Source organism: Tursiops truncatus, chromosome 1 (assembly GCF_011762595.2).
Source record: "Tursiops truncatus isolate mTurTru1 chromosome 1, mTurTru1.mat.Y, whole genome shotgun sequence".
NCBI classification, from domain to species: domain Eukaryota; kingdom Metazoa; phylum Chordata; class Mammalia; order Artiodactyla; family Delphinidae; genus Tursiops; species Tursiops truncatus.
The window spans coordinates 176,755,076-176,777,417 of NC_047034.1; the positions used below are offsets into that span (position 1 = coordinate 176,755,076).

Genomic DNA, 22,342 nt, shown 5'->3' on the forward strand with positions numbered 1-22,342 from the left:
TTGAAACGGGGCCTTCCCTGGAGGCAGGAGGATGAACTAAATGACCTTCCATCTTTGTGGGTCAAGGATTCCACAGACCTGGTGGCTTGGGCTGGGATCCTTCCACCTGCCAGCCCGCAGAGACTTGGGTCTCCTTCACTGGACCTCGACCTGCCTCGGTGGCCCCAGATCTGGCCCCTCACTTTCACCCTGCACAGCAGCCTGACCTCGAGCAGATGGCTCCCTCCACCCAGGCCTCAGTTTCCCCAGCTGGAGATGAAGGATGTGGACCAAAGCCTGCCCGGAGTCCTACGGGCTGAGCTCCTGAAGGCCAGCGACGCCTCACAGCAGCTCTCGGCCGGACCTGCGGTTGAGGAGCGAGTGGTCCTCTGAGCAATCGAGGGGGGAAGTTCAGCTCCTCTCCTCCACTCAGCTCTCCTCCATCCTCCTCCGGCACCCCCTCCCCCAAGGATATGGCTTAGCTCCCACTGGGAGGCAGAGGGGCCGGGCTGGGGGAGGGAGGGCTGGAGGGAGGTCCCGTCACCACCTCTTGGCTAAATGGGTTTCAGGTCAACTTACCAACACCCTCAGGAAGAAACATTTCTAAACAGCAGGTCATTCCCACCCCACCGCCACTGATCCTGCGGGAGGGCAAAACAGCGATGGCCAGGGTCATGGTCTGATTGCAGAGACCGTGCGTGAGGCTACAGAAACGGACATGGGCACGGTGCCAGGGAAAACGTCTGTCCCACAGATTTTGGTTGGTCGCTCACAGGACCCAGAAGGCCTCCCCAACGACCTCAGTCCTTTCGCCTGGGGGGCTGCAGGTTCTGCATCCCGCTCCATCCGCGTGGTCGGTGCCCACCGCTCTTCCGCGGAGGCGCGAGGGGTCTCTGGCCGCCATGCCCACCTCTGGGAAGCCCAGGTGCCCGCTCCTGTGCATGGTTTATATGAATGAGAAGGGGTGGTGCTCAGGGACCAGGAAGCGAGGCCGGCGCTGTTCCTGGGAGCAGAAGGTTGAGCAACTGCACGAGGCCACGCGCCCACGTCTATATCTCCAGGAGAAGCGGCCACCTGGTGGCCTGTTTGAACACGCACGGCCGGGGCCACCTCTCGGTTCTCCGAGAGACTGCAACCCAGCCGGAGCCCCAGAGCCCGGCGCCGGGTCCAGTTCACAGGCTGTGAATGAACTTCGGGTCTGTGAGGTCAAGGATGAACATCTCAAGTCAGGAAGTGCCCGGTTCAGCAACGTTCCCGCCCGCCGCCTTCACAGCTGCCGGGACTGGCCCTATGCTCCCTCCTGCAAGCAGCTTGCCGTGAAAACGCTCCAGAAATGTGTTCTAGAAAGTCGTGGGTGGAGGATGACCATCCCGGGACCTGTGTGTATTTTCCCTTTACCTCAAGGCATTTTTACAAAAAAGAAGCAAAAGAAAACACCAACCCCTTGTCTTTGCCAACTGGGGAAGGATGCCTGACACCCGGTCAGGTAACGTGGGCACACTTGGTTCTCTGCCGCCCAGTTCTGAGAACATGCTGTCCTCATGTGACCTCCCCCCCACCCCAGAAGGAAGCCCCTGCAGGGCAGGGTGATCAGTCCCCGCGATGAGGAGCTCGCCCAGAGCCCAGCTGGAATGGGGGAAGGAAGGAGCCAGCGTCAGGTGTGGGCATCCCAGGAGGCTGGGAGGCCACAGGAGGAGGTCACCAAGGCAAAAAGCAGGAACAGAGGTGGGCCTTCCCTGAACCCACAGTCATGACAAACCACACCAAACGTATCTGGGAGCCAAAGAAGCGAGAATTTGAAAATGCTGAACTGCAGGGCAACACTTCCTTAGTGGGAAGCACCATTAACAGCAGGGGGGAGGACCCACGGGGCAGGGACTCTCCCTTGGGTGACGGCCAGTCTGTCGCTTGCAATAGGCCTTTTCCCTCTTGCATCTCCAGGGAGTGTGGTGGGCAGACCTAGGGGCCAAGCTGGGCCCTGTCCCCCCGCCTACAATGACCATCACTGCCCCTTCACCCCAGAAAAGAGCAAGGTGACACAGCAGCCCCTCTGGTTGCAGCCTTAGCCCTGGAAGCCTTGAGCCCCTAGAAAGAGTCAGAACCAGTAGCCTGTGATCAGAGGCGGTTGGACAGTGGTGGAGGTCACATAGGGACACGCTGCCTTTGCTCTGGCCTCGGCCGGCTCAGCCCATGGCCCCAGCACTGGGGCAGAGACTCTGCGGGGGACGGTACACCTGGCGTCCCGGGAAGGCGGGCTGGGAGGACAACATGCCCAGCGCAGCAGCCGGGGTGGAGGGGAGGGGGCCGGGCACAGGCCTCTGGCGACTCCGGCTGACCCGCTCTGCAAACAGCTGCTCCCTGCTGAGGTCAGGACCTGGCGGCCGGGGTAGGGTGGGGCTGGGCGGGGAAGGAGAGAGCAGACTTTCCAGACAACCCAGGGAGCACTAACAGGTCAGAATCACCCCCAAGACTGTGAGAGCAGAGCCCGGCCCAGGCCTGACACCAAGAAGATGTATCTGGCCAGACCTTCTGTCTGTCACTGCCTGCTCCCCCTGGGTGGACCCTGACATTCCTCCTTCCTCAGCTGCAGTGGAAAGCCAAGCAAACCCTCCTGGGCAGAGGACTTGGGTGTCGCTGACTTCACTCCACAGACACTCCACCATCTGAGCACTGGTCTCTGTCTGTCACTGTCTTGTCTCCCCTGCAGGTGGTAGCACAGGGAGGGGGACGTGCTGTGGGTGAAGTAGCACTGCCCCTCCCCCCCCAATTCAGGACCATCTGGAACCTCAGAATGTGATCTTATTTGAAACAGGGTCCTTGCAGATGTAATTGGTTAAGCAGAGGTCATACTGGAGCAGGACGGGCCCTGTCCTTATAAGAAGAGGACAGATACAGAGGAGGTCACGGGATGACAGAGGCAGAGACTGAGCGATGCGTCCACAAGCTGAGGCGTGCTGGCGTGGGACGGACTCCCCTCCGAGCCCTCAGAAGGAACCGACCCTGCCCACGCCTTGGTTTCGGACACCTGAACCGGCACAGAACACATTTCCGTTGCTTTAAGCTCCCCAGCTGGCGGCCATCTGTTCCTGGGGCCCCAGGAAATGACCACACCACCCTCCTCTCCTGTCTACACCAGCCCCTCCCTCAGGCTTTTGGACCCACCCCATCCTGACGACCCTCGTCAAGGTCCCCAGTGATGGCCTCATTGCCAAAGCTGATGGACAAGTCTTGGCCGTGAGTGTACTTGGTCTGGCATCATTGTGGCCTTCTTGAAGTATCCTTTCCTCACTGGGTACTCAGGACACGACTCTTCCCTCCAGCCCCACGGCTATTCCACCTCCCCTTCCCCATCGTCCACCCGGTGACGCGCCCCAGGGCTCGGCCACGGCCCTCTCCTCCTTCCTCTCCTTGGTGACCTCATCCAGGGGTTGCAGGTTTCAGCTCCATCCCCACTGACCAATGGACCCTGTCTCCAGACCCGCAGAGCCACCAGGATGTGTCACTTCCCCACATCCACGGCACCCACCCTGGCCCTCACCCCCAACACCTCTCCCCTGCACAACCGTCACGGCTCCTCCCTGACCTCCCGGCGGCCACTCTTACCCCTACTGTCCATTTCTACACAGGAGCCAGAGTGACCCTTCTAAGACATGAGATCTAACATCCTGAGTGGCCCCACCCTCACGGGGTTTCCCATCCGATCCTCCAAAGTCAGCCAGCAGTGCAGACTGGGGCTCTTTCATGTCTGACCAGGAGCGGGGAGGCGAGAAGCCAAGGGGGCCCCGGCACTGCCTGGCATTATGGTGGGGAGAGAGGGGCGTCCTCATCCGTAACCAAGACCGTCGAGGGGGCCCAAGCCTCTGGGCACTTCCGGTTCCCCCCTGCCCCCGGGTCCAGCGCAGGGGTAGCCCTCGTAGTGCATGCCCATGCTACTCCTCTCCCCCTCAACCCCCTTTGAATTTTCCCAAACAAGAAAAATTGCGAAAGCATCTGACCTCCCATCTTATGCAGAGCTGACAGGGCATCTACTGATGACGCCCGTCTGGGCCTCCAGGACTGGGCCTCCAGAGCCTCGCCCTGGCTCCGCAGGGGAGCAGTTCTGCTTGCTCGTGCCCTGACTTGCCACGGGGGGAACAGGCCCCAGCCCCCCCCAGCCGCTCCGGGCTCTGTGGTCTGCCTTGGAGCTGGGCATGCAAACAGTGAAGCCATGTGAACCCCCAGCACTGATGGGCTTGTTTCCAGAGGGGACAGGGTTGCCCTGTTCTTGTAGAGGCCAACAGTCTCAGAGGCCAACAGTCTCAGAGGCCAACAGTCTCAGTCTCAACAGCAAGGCAGCGGACCCAACAATTCACCCATCTGTCGGCACACAGTGGGCATTAAACTCCCTGGGGCCGCGGTCACTCTCTGTTGGGAAAAGGCAGACAGAGCTGCAGGCAGGGTCCTCTGAGACCCTAGGTCCTGGGGCTTCCGATCCCTGCCCATCCCCACACGGGGCAGATGTGGCTGTGGACCTTCTACCCGGTTACCTGGAGAGACAAGACGCACAGCACTCGCCCTGCTGGTTCCCTAGACCAGGTCTGAGGTTCCTTCCTCAGAGAGGTTACCTGCTGGATGCCCACCTAGCCACCCCTGCCAGGAGCCCCAGGACCTAGGGTCCAGGCTGCACAGGTGAGGCGATGCCCCGCCTGGCTGTGGGCTCACTGTCACCGCCCAGCCAAAGCCTGAGAGTGGCAGCGAGGGAAAGAGGGACGGCAGAGGCCTCCGAAGAGAAACATTTTAAGAGTTCGCTCTGACTGACGGCCCTGGATGTTTTCTGGTATCTTCCAAAGACTAAAGTGGGGAAGAGGAAGAGTGGGGGAACCTGAAGGTTTGGAGGCTGCAAGACCAGAGGAAGCATCTGTGCTCCTGACCCTCGGCCTCCCCCATGGCTCACCTGGCCTGCAGGTGGGGTTAGATCTCAGGTGCCAGGCCATATCCGCCCCTTAAAGAGGTCAGTGCATGGATGGACGAAGCTTTCCAGCCCACCCCCTTTCCGAGGTGAGATCTGCAGACGGTAGAAGGGACTCATGAAGGAGTGAGGGTTGAGCATGGGTATGGACAGTTCTGGAACGCTGGGGCCTCCTGCCACCATGGGCTCCCAGCCACAAAGCCACAGAGCCCTCCGCTTCCCAAACCAGGGCAGTGCTGCCACAGGTGGGCTATTTTCACACGTGGTCTGAGAAAGGCCACTCCCTTTTCCAAAGGGACAGGTGGAAATTGCCGCTGATTCAGCCTGTTTCTAATCCACGTTCTCCTCTCCAAAGGCCTCCTGACATCATAACTGAACAAACCCCCTGCAGGGGACTGTGTCCCAAAGAAGCCCACTCAGAAGGCTCCAGCACCAGGAAAGACCCTAAACCTGTCTAATGAATGAGAGGCCATTGGCTTTCATTTATGTGAGAGGCCCTAGTAGCCCCAAAGCTGCAAAACCCAGCTCAATAATATGCTGGTTACTGTGCTAGAATGTGGTCAGCTGCAGATCAAACCTGGAGGCAGGTCAACCAGAAACGAACCATGTTTATCAAAGACCATCCATCCACCCATCCACCCATCCATCCATCCATCCACCCTTCTATCCATCCACCCACCCATCCATTCACTCCTTTAGTCATCCATCCACCCATCCATCCACCCACACATCCATCCATCCACCCATCCACCCATCCATCCACCCATCCATCCATCCATCCACCCATCCACCCATCCATACATCCATCCACCTCTCTATCCATCCACCCACCCATCCATTCACTCCTTTAGTCATCCATCCACTCATCCATCCATCTATCCACCCATCCACCCAGTTATCCATCCACCCATCCATCCACCCACCCATCCATCCATCCATCCATCCATCCATCCATCCATCCATCCTTCTATCCATCTACCCACCCATCCATTCACTCCTTTAATCACTCATCCACTCATCCATCCACTCATCCATCCATCCATCCACCCACCCACCCACCCACCCACGTATCCACCCATCCACCCATCCATCCATCCATCCATCCACCCACCCACCCACCCAAGTATCCACCCATCCATCCATCCATCCACAAGGTGCTGCCGTGTAATCTGCAGACTCTGGCTAGAAATCCTCACTTAACCAGAGGTAGGCAAGAGTCGCCTCTGAGGATCTGAATGCTGGGATGTCTACTTCAAGACATTTAAATTTCAACAACTGTAAACTTCTAGCTGGGCCCAGCGAGGACCAAAGGGACACAGGGAGTCCAGGGACACTGCCACCTCAGACAGAGCAGAGGACACTTACGGTCAAGTCCATTCAAGTAGCGCATGCGGATCTCACAGTGGCCCCAGACGGCACTCACTACGGGATAAAGTTTTTTGCCCTTGAGTCCCCGAAAAGCTACTCCCATGTACTGTCCATCCACAATGAAGCTCAGGGTCCCGTCGTCCATATCCAGGGCCACCAGGAAGGAGTCAGGGACAATGAACGTCTCGTCCGGCTCCAGAAAGGCTGGGTACGTTTTGCTCGGCTGGTTTTTGCCGTCATGGTAGAGCCGGTTGCGCCCCAAGTCCCAGCCCCAGGACTCGTGGTTATTCCCCACGAGTGTCGTGTACCCCACGGAGTGCAGGGGGGCGTCTGCCGTCGCCACCCCCACCACGGCGTGGGTGCCGCGCTGCCTCATGGCCCACGTGATCTGCCACACGTGCAGCCCACGCGTGTACCCGACTTTGCCCCTGATGGCGTCCGTGCTCTGGGCCACCGGATGCCGGTGAAAGATCAGCTTGTCATCCTCCTTCACAAAGACGTTGAGCGAGCGGTCATTGTTGTTCCAGGAGTGGAGCAACTGGACGTCGTAGGACACGGGGGGCATGTCCAGCAGCAGGTCCAGGCGGGTGGGCTTGCAGTAGTCCAGACCCTGGAGCTCCTGCTTCAAGGGCCGGTACGTGGGGTCCCTCATGTCCACCGTCTTGATACCTCCAGTGACCTTCTGACCCATGTCGGCCTCCCGTTTCACCTGGTCACCAACGCCCAAGGCAAACTCATCAATCACGGGGCCTCTTCTCCAGTTTCCCAATCAGGCCTGGACGGCACTCCTAAGGGAGTTTGCTAGGCGGCCTCTGCCCGGTGTGGAGCATCTGGTACTGCCTAGTGGATGGAAGGAGAAACAGGAGGCCAAGTGAGCAGGAGATGCGGAGAGAAGGGGAGAAACTAACTCGGTTCGTGTCACGCCGGCACGTCCCAGCAGTCTGCCTTCCGGGCTCCTATCACACCGGATTCCGGGCAGGCCAGAGCCTCGGCACACAGTGAAATTCCCTTCTGTCCCCGCAGCTAGGTTGGCATAAAGGAGGGAGGCCGTCCACCTGACGGTCTACGTGGACAAGCGGACTTCGGGTGGGCACCACCTGTAACTGTGTCGGGTGCCCAGCCCGAGGCTCACCAAATACCTCATCACGGTTTCTCAGGGCAGAAGGCCAAGGTGGCCCGATGCCGAAATCAGCCCAGTGCAGTGGGCATCTCTCCTGGTCGAAGCAAGGGGACACCTACTCCCTGCGCCGGCGGTTTGGAAGGAAGGTGAACCCCCGAGTGTCAGCAGAAGCTGTTTGACATGCCACCTCCCGGTCCCTCTCTCTTCCGGCACAGCCGCCTCCGAAGACGTACCGCCGGTTCACACCAGGGAAGGGAACCCCAGTGCACATAAACCTCCTGGTCGGCGGTCCCTGAGGCCGCAGCAACCCCCCAGCGGGCCCCGAGTCGGGTGGGCGCAAAGGCTCTCAGCCCCGGTAGCTCTGGACCAACTCGAAGACGGCCACCCCTTCCCGCCCACACTCTTCAACTTCTCCTTGGGTCCCCACAGCCCATCTGGGGAGGAAGTCCGACTCCAAGATGCCTCACTCCCGCCCTGGCTCCACCATCCCTTGGCTCCTTTAAGGGAAATCGGAGCCTTGGGCTGGAGGAGAGATCTCAGTGCATCCGTCAGTCGTCCTCTGTCTCGGCAGCACCAGGGGGAGGGGCTGAAACATGCGATGGGCAGGACTCCGGCCATCCCTGCCACGCCTGTCCCCAGTGTCCGCCTTGGAGAAGGGACAATCGCGAGCTACCTGGGTTTCCCGAGACTCACTCAAGAAAGAAGGTAGTTCCTGCCATCAGAACCCCACCCCCGCCCCCCGCCCGCAGAAGGGGCTCTTGGCTGCCTGGTTTGGGGGGGATGGGCTCCCAGGACTGACCAGACAAGGGAGCAGGCAGGCTCCTAGCTACATAAACACGACCAAACGAGGATACAGAGGAGCTGGGCGAGAGGCCATCGGCGCCTGCTGGAGAAGCATCCCAGGGCCACTTGTTCCGAGGAGCACGATGGTGCCTGGGTCAAGGAGAACACAAAGGAGCCCAGTGTAGGGGCTGCAGCGGGCGTGTTGCTGTCCCACTGTGGCAGAAGACAGAGCGCCTGCCGGGGGGCGAGGGCAGGGACCGGCTGCGGGAGATCTGGGAACCTGGGACCGCTGGCCTCCCTGTCGGGCGCCCAGGCACCAGCAGGGCCGGGAGGAGGGGCAGGACCTGCGCGGGGCCGGACGCCGGTCTGGTCCCTGGCTGCCCTGGAGACGCCTTCCTCTCAGCTGGGAAGAGACCTCGTGAGACGCCGTCCTCAGGGTGGCCAGGGCCCCTGGAGACTGGCTCTCGGTAGACACCGGAGTGGGAGCCCTTGGCCCGGACCTCCTTACCTCCATGGGCAGGTCCCCCTTCTCGCCCTCCCCTTTGTGGTGTGGAACAAGAGGCTCCCTCATGGGCACTGCTTCAGAGAGGGGCTGGGACCCCTCGTGTCAAATGTTTGCAAAGTTGTACAGAGCTGAGGGGTCCCTCGGCGGCCGGGAGACCACCCTGGTTCTGGAAAGTTCTGTGGATACGGTGACCTCACAATCTAGAACTCCCAGGACAATCCCAGTTTCAAGCTTTCAGTCCCATCAACTGTCAAGAGCCATCGAAACCTCCAGGACTCCCCCCAGGGCCCTGCTGAGCGAGCACCCATGGCTCTGGGGCCTGATTACCAGGATGCGGGGAGCCTGGGTTTTGGTGTGGAAACGCGGTCCTGGTAACTGAAGAGACTGGCTGCTTGGCCTTCCCTGACCCCCCTCTTCCACGCCTCCCCAACAGCATCTTTCTGAGCCGGGGTACAGCTGGCCCAAGGCAGATCTCAAAGTCAGAAGCACCCACACCCATCTCTGTCTGGATACCCGCTCTGGCTGGTGCCCAGCAATCTCTCTGTGCAGGACCCCGTGGGGACACAGCTCAGCTCTCTTGGAGGACAAGGAGGGGATTAATATCTGAAGAGAGTTTATTTCACCGCTTCCTGGAGTGAAGCAGTCTGTCGCCGTCCTGTCGTCTGGCTCTGGCCTCACAGCAGGAAGGACCTCTCTCCCAAAATCTCACAGTACTGAAGATCCCACTCTACCCACGACCCATGGGAACAGGTGGGAAGAGTCATGGGGAGGCTGGGGGTCGGGGGAGAGGAGACCCGGGGCAGGTGGGCTGTGTGTGAAGGGAAGGTGGTGGGGAGAAGTCCTGCTAACACATTAATTTAAAATACTTGGAGAGAAATGGGTGGGAACAGAGAAGGACCACAACAAGTAGGCTGGGGACAAGTCAGAGGTTGTGGGGGGAGGGTTGAAGGGGTGGGGGGGACGAGAAGGGAAGAGAGCGAGAGAGGGGCTCATGGGCCAGTAAACCTGGGTCTGTGCACACATGTAACTCCTACTTCAGCTGGACCACGACCAGTAAACTCTCTCTGTCAAGGGCTAGCTAGTAAATGTTTTAGGCTTTGTGGGCCCAACAGTCTCTGTGCAACTACTCAACTCTGCCTGTAGCAGGAGAGCAGCCACAGACAATGCATAAGTAAGTGAGCCTGGCTGAGTTCCAATAAAACTTTATTTACAAGAACAGACCAGCAGGTAGTCGGCCAACCCCCGAGCCAGACTAAGGGCCCTGCACAGGGATCACTGCAGTAGGAAAGCACAAGACGGAGGCGAAAAGGAATCTCGCGGTAGCAAGGTCAGTCCAGCCTCAGAACAAGGGGTCAGAAAAGACAACGTAACCTCACAGTGACTTGTCGGCTGTCTGTCCAGGTCAGCTCCACCAGCTCTTCCCTTTCTGAGATTCTGCCTCCTGGCTGCCAAGCAGGTTTACTTACATGGCCCTTGTGTTAAGCTCCTACCCTCCTGGCCCCCCATGTTGGGAACCATCCAAGCGGGGGAGCCCTTCTGGCCCCTGGACCATGTGACCTTGAGCACGGGGGGGGGGGGTCCCTGGGAGGAAGAGGCTGGGGAGAGGGGGCAGAGAGGGCAGGCAAAGATGCCTGCAGCATCTCGGGACCACTCCCACACAAGGGCACCCTGGGGCCTAGCCAGGGACGTGAGCCACCCCTTCTGCTGTTCCTGGGCTGTCCTGCCATCTGAGTCACCTCCTAGGTGGTCAATCACTGTGGCAACCCTAGGGCCACTCTTGACTCACTTGTCACCTGCCCAACCCCACCCTGTGTCCAGGCCAACACCTCCTGCTGTCCACACACAGCCACCTCCTTGCCACGCAAGGCCACTAAAGCCATCCAGCTGCCCTCCGCTTTCCGTCTACTTCCAAATGTGGCCACAGAGATCCACTAGCCCTCTTTTTGGGGACTGTAGCCTGGCAGGGCGTTCCCTTCCAGGCTCCGCCCCAACCTCACCACCTGACTCTGCATCATTCCTCCAACAGCCCTGCTCCCCCAGCTTCCAATCCTCGGCCTTCTCTGCCTAGGATTCGTCCGTAGCTTTTCTAAGCCTCAGTTTGCTCCTCTGTAAGATGGGTGTCCCACGCTTCCCTAAGACTCCGCTGAGACGATGTTCCAGAGAGCACCTGGAAAACTGGCATTTTCACTTTTTTGTTTTTATTTTTAGACCGTGCTCCGTACACTGAATGAAGATCACTGTTAGCCATCTTCTTGGTCACCATACCTGGTCCTACAGATGGACGCTGTCTTTGGGCCAGACCCAAGCGCTTGGAATGCTGAGCTAGAGCGAATCAAGTTTAAGGTCCCTTCTAAGCCGGGACCAGCAAATAAGGAGCCAGATGGTAAATATTCTAGGCTTTCTAGACAATATGTAAGTGAATGGGCATGGCTATGTTCCAATAAAACTTTATTTATAAAAACAGTAGGACTGGATTTGGCCCGGGGGCCATAGCTTACTGATCCGTGTTCTAAACCCAAGCAAAACTGCTGACACTCTCGTTAAAATACCTGGACATGAAAGTCGGGCGGGGGGGGGGGGGGCAGGGGGGAGGGGAAGTGGGTTACACCATCCAAAAGTGCCGAGTGATGGAGATGCTGTTTTGGCCTATGCAGATCCTGTTAATGCCGGGCCAAGGCGGGAGTCCCCGGTGGGCACCAAACTTCAGGTAGGAAGTGGGAGAAGCAGTACAGGCCCCGGCTCCGGGACCAGCCCCCTTTCCTGCGTCTGAGACACAAGTGCGGATGTCCAGGCTTTGCAGGGCCTAGAGTTGCTACAGGAGTGTCAGGGCCTGGGCTGGCTCAGCAGGTCCTTGGTGAGTCCCCAGGAGGTGGGAGGACCCAGCCCTCATCCCCACCCAGGAGAAGCAAAGCCACAGAGGGGGCGGAGGGCGTCGCCGTGTATTGCCCTGCGGGGCTGGAAGAGAGAAGTGGGGGACAGAGGTGGCCTTGTTGCTGCCGCCACTCCCCACCAGTCACACGCAGACACACATACACACACGCGTGTGTGCACACTCAGAGCTCCAGCAGCTGAGGTGGCATCAGGGCTAAAGAGCAGGAGGGAGGCGAGGAGGTCCAGGCAGTGCCGTGGCCAGCGGTCCCCACTCCCTTTCAGTGCCGTGACGGCAGTGCTCTTTCCCAGAAAGCATTGCACATTAGCTACGTGTTCCTAAGATCACATCCACCCGTTCCTCCTCACAGCTGCCTCAAGCCAACCCTCAGACAACAAAGTCCTGCCCCCCAACCTCTGATCGACCCAATAAGGCACTGTTCTCACTGTCCTCAGTCCCTGAGGCTGCAGGGACAGGTTGCCGCAAACAAGGTTCCAGCACCTGGTGCTTCCCAAAGACCAATGACGTAGCCAGAAAGGGGTGAGAAGAGACACCTGCATGCCCCGGGCTCCGGTGGGACAGGGGACTCTCGTGCTTGGTGGGTGGGTCATTACCCTCGTCAAGTACAGCAGGATGAGTATCTCAACCAGGACTAAGAATACGTGTGTAGGGCTTCCCTGGTGGCGCAGTGGTTGAGAGTCTGCCTGCCGATGCAGGGGACACGGGTTCGCGCCCCGGTCCGGGAAGATCCCACATGCCGCAGAGCGGCTGGGCCCGTGAGCCATGGCCGCTGAGCCTGCGCGTCCGGAGCCTGTGCTCCACAACGGGAGAGGCCACAGCAGTGAGAGGCCCGCGTACCGCAAAAAAAAAAAAAAAGCTCTGGGACACAGGGGGAGGGAGGTCTGCGAAGCCCTATGGCTTGACTTGGTTGGACACTTTCCACCTACTGAGAACCCCCTTCTCCCCCAATGCCACACACATCATCCTCACTGGGTCAAAGGTCAGTTCATGGTTCACTGTGAAAAAGGATGCCACTTGGACCCTCTTAACGGGCAGAAGCCTTCCATGCAGTGTTCCCAAGAATCCACCAGAGCCACCCGTCCACAGAGGAATCCTAAGTGGACGCACCTCCTCCTGCTGCTGCCGCCGGCAGCCAGTTAAGTGCTCTCTGCTCAGGGTCCGGGGACCAGTACTCCTACCCCAAAGCCCTGCTTCGGAGAGGGTCTGCTGGGGACCACAGCTCTCCACAGAAAGGAGGACCAAAGCCTCACAAACCACCTGCCCTCTAGTTTCTTGGGCTCCTCCAGGTGGCCTCTCTGTGCCCTCGGAGGGAGGGACAACCAGATCCAGAATTAGCAGACGTGCAGGGAAGGAAGCCCAGGACTGGACAGTGGTCCCCAGAGGGTGGGGACGACTAAGAAACACCCCCGAAGCGTACTGTTTGCGGGTCTGAACCCGCACCCAGCCTTTAATGACCTAAGGCAGTGATTCTCTCTGAAGGGGGAGGGAAGGGCATGCTCCTATCCGTGTCTCCTGGGCACACCTGGTGGAGAACGCCTGTTGGATACACCCATGGCTTTCACTATGCGAGTCACAGAGAAAAGTGATGCTGGCAGAGTTCTATGGGTGATGGGGGACCGGCAAGCCTTGTGGGATGCACAGGGTTAACAAAGGTTAAGGGGAACTGGAAAGGATGTTGGGAAAAGGCCATTTGTGTACAGGTGTGGGCGTGTATCCCAGACAGACCCCAACTGGGACATGTTTCTCGGCGTGCGGGTGCCACGTGGCAGTCCCCATCCAGGTGTAAACTATGCCGCAATCACCCACCGACCAGCTTTCCAGTGGTCTGGTCTACAAAACCTTACAGCCCTGCCCAGGGACATGTGGGCAAAGATGCTCACTTCACCATGAACTCCAGCAGCCTCGGAGAGAGGGAGGTAGCCCCTCAGATGTTCTGATTTAACACAAGACGTAACATGACGCTGTTAGATTTTAAAAAGCAAATCGGAGAACACCATGCAGAGCATGATCCCACGTCTGTAAGAACAGAGTTTTTAAAAGATGCTATCTGTGCGCGTTTGTCCGTAGGCATAGAGAAAGGTTTAGAAGGATAAACACCAAACCTTCCACAACGGTTAGTCCTGGAGGGGGGCGGCGGGAGGAAAGATGCGTTCACTTTAAGGACTTTTTGAAATGAAAAAAAATTTTTTTAATGCATGTATTCCCTTTTGCAATGAAAATAATGGTTAAGCAAAGAAAAAAGAATAAACAGCTGCAAAATACTGACTGAACGCACTGCAGTCACAAGCACAAGTTGTCCCCAGAGCAATTGTTCCTACAGGCTCTCCACGTGTGTCACTTCTTATAAAGCAAGCACAGGATAAATGTTTAATTTACCCAGGAAGATACACATGGAGACACTAGGGCATTTAAAATAAAAGGACCAGAATTCCCAGCTACAGCTCTGGGGACATCCCAAAGGGGACAGTATTTCTCGAATGAGTTCTCCTAAGACTTCCAATTATACTGTTTCCACATAACAAATTTTAATTTTCCCAGCAAAAATGGGGTAGCTATCTGTCTCTGTGGGCCCCAAGCAAGAAAAGAACTGCTCCGTGCTCAGACTGGAAACCAAGCCCCGGCAGCTGTATGTGGTTCTGTGCCCTGCCAAGGCCAGGTAGGGAGGTGAGGAAGGAGGACCTCGGCAGGGGTGGGGCAGGGGGAGCAGAGGCTGGAGGGGGCAAGAATGCCAACCTTGGCTCAGCTGGGACAGCTCACTCAGCACCTGCCCGTAACTTGACGCTGTCCCTTCAGTTAAAGCCACAGCTCCGCAGTTCCGCCTTCCAAAAAAGCACGTTCGGATCAATTGGCCCTGGAACTACTAAAAATTATCCTTTTGTTTTGTTGTTTTAAAAAAAAAAAAAAAAGTTTGTTGAACGAGCAATACCCTCTGTTGGAAACACGGCCAGGGTGACCGGTGACAAATGGATGGAACAGGGGTGGGGGGCAGGGGACACACAGAGGCAGCCACTGAGAAGCGGCAGACGTACACTCACCCCCTTTCAGCTCAGTTCCCCCTCAGTGCATCTGACTGACCCCAGAACAGTAAAACCATTGTTTCGACCCAAGATGGGGAAAGAATAAAATTCAGGATGTGGAACAAGGTGACCTATTTATAAAGCCTCCTTTCACCTGCAGATCAAATAAGCTCCCTCCCTCCGCCTCCCCACCTCACACATCGCTGGTTGCAGCCCAGGATTTCGCAAGAGAAGCAGGCCTGAGCGATCGGTTATTAGATCAGGATGCAACGTCTGCAGCCTGCATATTAGGGTTTTGTGCTTCCTCAGCCGGGGCTCCGGAACACATTTCGGTGATGGGAGCGCCCAGGGTGGGCGTGCTCCGTGCAGCCTGGCCACGCAGCCCCGGCCAAGGTGCCACCAGCCAGAGGACAAGAGCTGTGTGGTTACCCTAACCCTAACGCTACCCCATCTCACCTGCACCCTTCCCGGATGCCCGGGAAGACCCAGGAAAGCTGTCTTCTTGCTCCAGCAGGGATGTAAAAGTCAGTGTCTGGCCCTAGAATCCACCAAAAGTATTGGACCTTTCTGGAAAGTTCTGACGAGTGATTCTGGAGAGAAAATCCCACACGGGCCGGAGCTCTAGCCTCTGACTTGAAAAGACCAAAAAATGCACCTGCCGTAAACGCCTACGGAAGGACCCAGATTACTCACGGCACTTTAAGAAAGGGCTCGAAGCAGTTGAGCCTTGTCCCTGGGAAATAGCATCAACATTCATTCAGAGACTAAAAATTAAAAAAAAAAAGTCACGGCTGCAGCCGAGTCAAGGTTATAACGGCAACGGCCTCCGCTGTGTTCAGACGAGCAGCTCTGCTCTCTGGAGGGAGCTGAGTGACACACAACGACACACAGCGACCTTCCTGACAGTTTTCTGAGACAGCGGCAGATGTGCCTTTGAGCGGCAGTGGGAACGAAGTCTAGATGGTGACCCCCAACCTTGCTCAGGCTGTGTGGTCCATCAAGCTGGGCCTGCCTGGTCCACGCAGGAGCTGGGGGGCCCCATGGAGAGGGGGCAGGAAGGCAGCACGGAGGACAGTGCCATAGCCACCCCCGAGGGAAAGCCCATGGGTGCCCATGGGGAAAGGCTTGGGGATGCAGGTGTTTCCTCACCCCACCTGGCTGGTGGCAGAAGCCTACAATCTCCGGGTGGCCTGGTGGCCCCAGTGAGCTCACTCCGGTCCCGAGAAAAGTGGGGCTCACCTTCCCCGAGGTGGGCACCTGGAGAAGGCTCTACAGGGAAACAGGGGTCCTCTCTGGAGGCCCTGGCCTCCCGCAGGATGCTCGCCTACCCGCTCACTCCACCGGCCGCTGGCCTCCATCAGGGTCCCTGGAACAAAGTCTGGCCACGCCCAGGCCACCTCCAGGCTTTAGGGCCCGGAGGCCTGAGTGGGAGCAGGTGACACTCTGGCCTCTTTCAGCGGGATGTGCCAACTGGGAAAGGTCGCCTCTGAGAGCGATCATGTGGGTCGCCCCACATCCCTTCAGGAAGAATGAGCAGGAGGGAGGCCGGGGAGAGACGTAAGCCGCGAGAGGAATCAGCTCACAGAGAGGTAGAGGGGCCCGGGTCCCCTTATCCCACCCGGCAGATCCAGGGATGCTCTCAAACCACGCGGGGGTGTCAAAGGAGGGGCAAGGGCAGCATTCAGGGTCGCTAAAGCACTCAACGCAGCATCGGGCGTACACAGTAGGTGCTTAATACATGCTGCTCCCTGCCCCCTCCTGCCTCCTTTCAACATGAGATAAAGAAAAGGACAGAATCTTGAATGCCAAGTGCAAGAGAGTGCTCAGCCAGGGAATACCACGACAGGTGAGAGTTAAGGCCTCACGGGGTGGCCCGAGGAGCCCAGTCCCATCGTGTGAGGCCACCGCTCCGGCAAAGCCACCTGTGGTTGTACAACCTCTAAAACCCCATTCGATAACGTAAACCCTTTAGGTCAAGAGCAGGGGCAGAAGTCCCGTAAAATGTCTACAGTGGGGAGAGGCCGTAGGGATGCTCTCCTGCAAACAGGTTCACAGGAGTGGTTCTCAAAGTGGGGTCCCCGGATCCGCAGATCAGCATCACCCGTTAGAGACGCAGAGGCTTGGGCCCCACTCCTGACCTCCTGAACCGGGGACGCTGAGGATGGGGTCCAGCACTCTGCATACTAATGAGCCCTCCAGGGGATTAGGACACTGCTGGTTTGAAAGAATTATAGCTCAACATTCTGGAATCTCAAATCCACATTAAGTGAGAACTGACAGGCTTGGATTGATGAACACAATTTTAAAAAATTTCCTGTTCTGTCTTGATTTGAAATATTTCAAATGCTATACGTGCTCATAAGAAATCTCAAAGAAATGTATACAGTATGAATTAAAGCGTCCCCCCTCCCATCAAATGCAGACACAGGGGCCGTCCACTTACGGCAAAGGATCACACCACACACACTTTTTCCAAGCCATAATATATCAGCTCCTACATCAATTTTATGCGTTAGTAGCTGCACAATATTCCATTATCACAATTTTGGTAACTCTCCCTTATAGAAGGACATCTGGGTTGTTTGACTGTAATGACGGTCACGTGTGGGAGGTTAAGAATTTCTCCCTAACAAGCTGGCCTTAGAGCCGTTTCTTTCTTCCTTTCTTTTCTTTTTCTTTTTTTTGGCCACACCGTGTGGTTTGCGGGATCTTAGTTCCCCGACCAGGGATTGAACCCATGCCCCCTGCAACGGAAGCATGGTCCCAACCACTGGACCACCAGGGAAGTCCCGTGTTTCTTTTCAGTTTCACGGCCACCTCTCCTCTCATCACCCTCAAAATCTTGGGCCCTCAGAACCCCCCATCCCTCACTGTCCATTTTTTGAAGAAGAAAATCAAACGTGAAAGTAACCTACCAAAAGGCTTCCGATCTTGGAACTGACCGTGGGGTCTGAAGGCGCTCAGGAGTTTCTGCACAACTAGTTGGGCTGAAGGTTTGTCAAGTGGACCTTGAATGGACCGCAGCCAATGAACTTGGACAGGATTCTAAAAGGAAGGGGCAGTGCGTCTTCTAGTGCAACCTAATCACCGTACCCTGGGTGGGATTTCACGGAACTCAACAGGATGCCAAGGGAGCGGTAAATCCCTGGGCCTCACAGGCCAGTTGGTGAAAAAAGGACTGAAGTATCCTTTAAAGCCACAAGAGCCTGCAGGAACTTCCTGTTAGGTTGCTGGTCTTCCTCCGCCAATCCTGTCAACCTGGAAAGTCCGGAACACCTGGGCTGATAACTCGACAAGGTGGGGAGGAGGGGGGGGGGTGGTCTCAGCAAGCCCACAGGTGGTGGATAAATTCACCCTGAACCTCCAGGCAAGTGGAAGCGGCCGGGTGCTAGATTCCCACGGCACCAGCTGGTCACGTGGGGGGGATGCGAGGAGGCAGGAAGGGGGCTCCCCAGCCACATCTACGGAGATGGACACAGCCATCCAAGATGCTAGCTGAAAGGATCACTCTTTGAGAGGCACGGAAAAAGGTTTGCTATCTTAAGTAAAAGGAAGGACACAGCTGTATCTGCCCTAAGGTAAAATCTAGAAAAAATTATACAGGCACACGCAGGAAAAGAGATGAAAGGGAAGGTGGAAACATGATGCTTCTCTGTTTAGAGGGATGCGCTTATGAGTTTCCCTTTCTTCCACATTTCCTTACTGTTGTCCTATTGTTGTTACAAAACCATAAGTGGATGAATCCAGATGTCCATCAATGCATGATTGGATAAGCCAATTGTGGAATATATATTCAATGGAACATCATTCAGCCATAAACAAGAATAAAGGACTGACACCTGCCGTAACACGGATGAACCTCAAACCCTTTATGCTGGTGAAAGAAGGCAGATATAAAAGGTCACCTAGCGACGCTCCCACTTTTATGAAATAGCCAGAATACGTAAAGCCATAGAGACAGAAAGCAGGTTGGTGGTTGCCGGGGGAGGGGGAGTGGGGAGTGACGGCTAATGGGTCAGGGTCTCTTTTGCAGGGGATGAAAGCATTTCAGAACTGGATGGAGGTGGTGGCTGCATGGCATTATGAATGTACTACATGCCACGAAACAGCCCTCTTTACAAAGGTCACTGTTACGTGAATTTCGCAACAAATAAAAAAAACATAAATGGATGAAAACCATGCACTTCTCCAAAATCCACACGGCAGGAGGCAAGTGTGGAAAGGGGCTGCAGAGCAGAGAGGAGCTCAGAGCTTGCAGAGACCTGGCGGGCAGAGCCAGGCCCGTCAGCCAGGGTTACACACGGGTACACAGCTAACGATATTCATATGTGGGGAGCGTGGAGCCTTCTAGAGCTGAGTTCTCTGCTCCCCGCCCCACCCCCCTTGTCTTTCCTCCGAAAAGCGCAGAGCTGTGGTTTGGCAACCCCGCTGCCTTGAGACGGCACCTGTAGATCGAGTTTCTCTGGAGGAATTCGGAACGCGGGCCTGCATCCTCATCCCTGCACCCGAAACGGCGCAGGCAGGGACTGACCAACACATGCACAGCTGCCGCTGGTCTGAGAATGAGCCTGCGCCTGAGCCGAGGTCACCGGGGACCCCCCGCCAACACACCCCCGACGGGGTACAAGGCAGGGCTAGGATTCCCAGGTCCCAGCTTTTCCACAGAGCATGTCAACATGCCGAGGACAAACTGGCAAAGGCTGCGCACTCTGTGTTATCAGGAAAGCATCCCAGGCACTCAGCCCCTTGCTCACTCCCTCTGTCAGTGCCCGTCTGCCAGCTAAGACGCCACACCACGGGGCTCTGGCTCAGGCCAGCCAGGTCCCAGGCTAACGCACAGTGTGACCGCACCTGCTACCGTACGCAAACCTGTTCTAACGGGTGGAGTTTCTGTGTTCTCGTGAGGATCGTCGCTCAAGACCTGGACAGGCCCCAGCTTCTCATGCCAGGTACTACCATCTCCCACGGACCCCTTCTGGCCAGACTTGCTCGTGGAAAACACGGAAAGTGGGCCCCAAAGGGCCATGCTCAAGGCCTATGTGTATACAGTAGGTGCTCATGAACACCTGAGTTGTTTACTTACCCGTCCCACAAGCACCTGCTAAACCCCAGTCAGGGAGCGCGGGCTTCCCGAGATCCTTTCTTTGTTCCTTAGTCCCCGAGAACCTCAATGAAGTGGATGATTCAAAACTGGGGGCCACAGATGGTCGGTGTCTGAGAAAGTAGGAGAATGTTCCACCTATGCTCCCAGAAAGCATCTTCCCCGGGTGGAAACCAGCAAAAACTGACAAAACCTACAAGATGGACACCTGCAGAAGTGATCCAATCTGAGAGGTGGTCTGTAAATGTTTAGCTGATGAGTGTTTGGAAAACAGCCAAGTCCAAATAAGGTGACTTAGGGCTGGAATTCATTCCAAGAATATTTATTAGGCACCTACTATATACCTTATGCACATACATACTCTATAGGTAGAAATCATTGCCCCCATGGAGCTTACAGTCTAGTGGGGGAGACATACAGCCATCGTAACAATCACTTGAACAATCAATGCAAGCTTCAGGGCAGAGATTTTTATCTGTGTGCTCACGGTGGGAGACCCCGTGCCTAGAACATTGCCTGGAACAAAGCAGGTGCTCAAGAAACAAGCGTTGACTGAATGAATATCTAACGTAGGGCCAGGTAATAAGTGTTAAAGAAAAATGAAGCAGAGTAGTGAGGACAGAGCAAGGGATGGGAGAAGGTGGTGAGGGAAGGCTTCTCTGATACAGTGATACACGGACAGAGACCTGGGGGAAGGGGAGGAGAAAAGCATGTGACTATTCAAAGGGAAGTGTGTTCTGGGCAGAGGGAACAGCACATGCAAAGGCCCTGAGGTCTGAGCATGCGTGGCATGGCGGGGGAAAAACAGAGATGCGGTATGGCCAGAGCAGAGAGAGGAAGAGGCTGAGGAGACAGTGCAAGGTGGGCAGACGGCAGGCACACCAGGCCCCGAGGGCCACAAAGAAGGGCTTTGGATTCTGTCTTCAGTGTGACAAGAAACCGGCAGAGGGCTTTGTGCAGGCAGAGGGCACAGTGCTTCCCTTCTAACAGAATCCCTCTTAGCTGCTGTGTTGAGAAGAGGCTGTTGACAGCTGGAGACCAGCTAGGGAGTCAGTGCAAGGATGCAGCTCGGACCACGGGGTGGTGGAAGTGGTAGGATCCAGAATGTTACCCGAACTGGCTATAATCCCATAGGTGAGATCATACCTTGCCTGAGCAAAGGACTGCTTAAGCTCAAAAGTGGCGGTGAGTGAGGACGCAGACACAGAGCCCGGGAAGATGGCAGCCTGATCCATGGACCAAGGACTCCAGCTCTCGTTCCATCTACTCCTGTGACAACAGGGATATCGGGCTACAAAGCTTGAGGCGCAAATCCTGAGGGCCTCTCACCCGTTTCCCTGAGCTCTGGTTCAGTGCCTCCCATTTGCCCCTTTCAGAGGCAAACGCAAATCTTCAGTGCACTGAGTGTCCCACCTCAGGTTTATACATCAGTCTCTTGTGAGTTTGGTAGATATCTCTAAACTGTATCAATATTGGATACACTGGGGGAAGAAGTCCAGTTCTTGAACCTGCAAAATGTAGATGGGCCATTATGACCCCAAGGGCCCAGTCCATCCCTTTGGGATCCTCATCTGAGTCGCCCTGAGGCCCCTATCCAAGACTTCTTGGAACTGAAACACGGTGGATCAAGGAGAAGATGGAGAAGACTACAGTCTGGGGCTGGGCTGCCTAGGCTTCACCTTCAGCTCCACAAGCTGGGCGACCTTGGGCAAGTGCTCCAACCTCTCTGAGCCTCAGGTTCCTCATCCACTGAAATGGGGACAATGACAGTTCAACCCTACTGGTTTGCTTTAAGGATTAAGTGAGGATCCCATGAAAAGCTTAGCACTCAATAAAGTGCCAACACTGGCCATGTATTTGTAGTTTGTGATCTGAGGAGAAGGAAGGGAGGGAGGGAGGGAGGGCTTCTTCAGAAGGCGTCTCTGGTAGCTCCCCAACGGTAGAATGTAGCCATGCAAATCCTGACACCCATTCCCCACTGCAAACTCAGCAAGCTCTCAGAGAACAGCCACCTCGGGGTGTCCGTGACCCAGCTCTGCGGCTGCCTCTCGCCATCTCAGGCTCACTAACGGCAACAGAGAGGTCTCCACGGGAAGCCCGAGGCTGGCAGTGGTTTTGTCTGCCTCTGCAGAACTCTCCCGATGCCTCCCCCCCATTCCCCGCTGCGCCTGCTCCGGGAAGGGGGTGATGGGGGTGGCAGCCGTGGCGGTGGGGTGCCACGCCTCTGTGCTCTCTGGGGCCAGGCAGCCGGGACAGACACATCTGGAGAAGTTTCTCAGGAAAGCAACTGGGATCTGGCGTGAGCCTGGGCCACTTACCACATTTGAGAACTCAAAAGGAAGAAAGGGGAAGTGGAAAAAGGGAAATTGGTCCAATGTCCATTTAATGGGCTAGTCCGGGGTGACAATCAGGGCAGAGGGAGGAAGAAGCCAGACGGAGACACTTGCCTGTCTGGCAAACTTGTCAGCCAAGTTTGGAACCAAGCAAGCTCAGGATGGGCCATTCGAGCTGGACCAGGGCCCCCCGGTACCTAGTAGGAGCCGTGCACACGCCTCGGCTGGGCTGCTCTGCGACTCCATACAGACCACGCTCAGAAAGGTATTTCCTCTGCAAGCTGGACTTTCCATAAAA

The 22,342-nt window shown here is 56.6% G+C and overlaps 1 protein-coding gene and 1 long non-coding RNA gene across 6 annotated transcripts in view; one reads left to right on the plus strand and one right to left on the minus strand.

Annotated features, from left to right (window-relative positions):
* Positions 1-22,342, minus strand: part of SPSB1 (splA/ryanodine receptor domain and SOCS box containing 1) — a 69,445-nt gene that overhangs the window by 3,897 nt on the left and 43,206 nt on the right. For 2 of the 3 annotated variants that reach the window (XM_033843707.2, XM_073796523.1), the window contains exon 2: positions 6,293-7,135. In XM_033843707.2, coding sequence (XP_033699598.1) covers positions 6,293-6,986 — 694 coding nt within the window. In that variant the 5' untranslated portion in view covers positions 6,987-7,135. Of the gene's footprint in view, positions 1-6,292; positions 7,136-8,214; positions 8,719-22,342 lie in introns of those variants that run through there. The other variant, XM_073796518.1, reaches the window with a different exon arrangement.
* Positions 8,954-15,145, plus strand: LOC141277190 (uncharacterized). 3 transcript variants are annotated; one of them, XR_012328164.1, is made up of 5 exons: positions 8,954-9,453; positions 9,918-10,030; positions 10,912-11,086; positions 11,358-11,410; positions 15,125-15,145. It is a non-coding gene; the product is annotated as an uncharacterized lncRNA (long non-coding RNA). The 3 variants fall into 3 exon arrangements; XR_012328165.1 differs by having other exon boundaries at positions 9,923-10,030; XR_012328163.1 differs by lacking the exon at positions 9,918-10,030.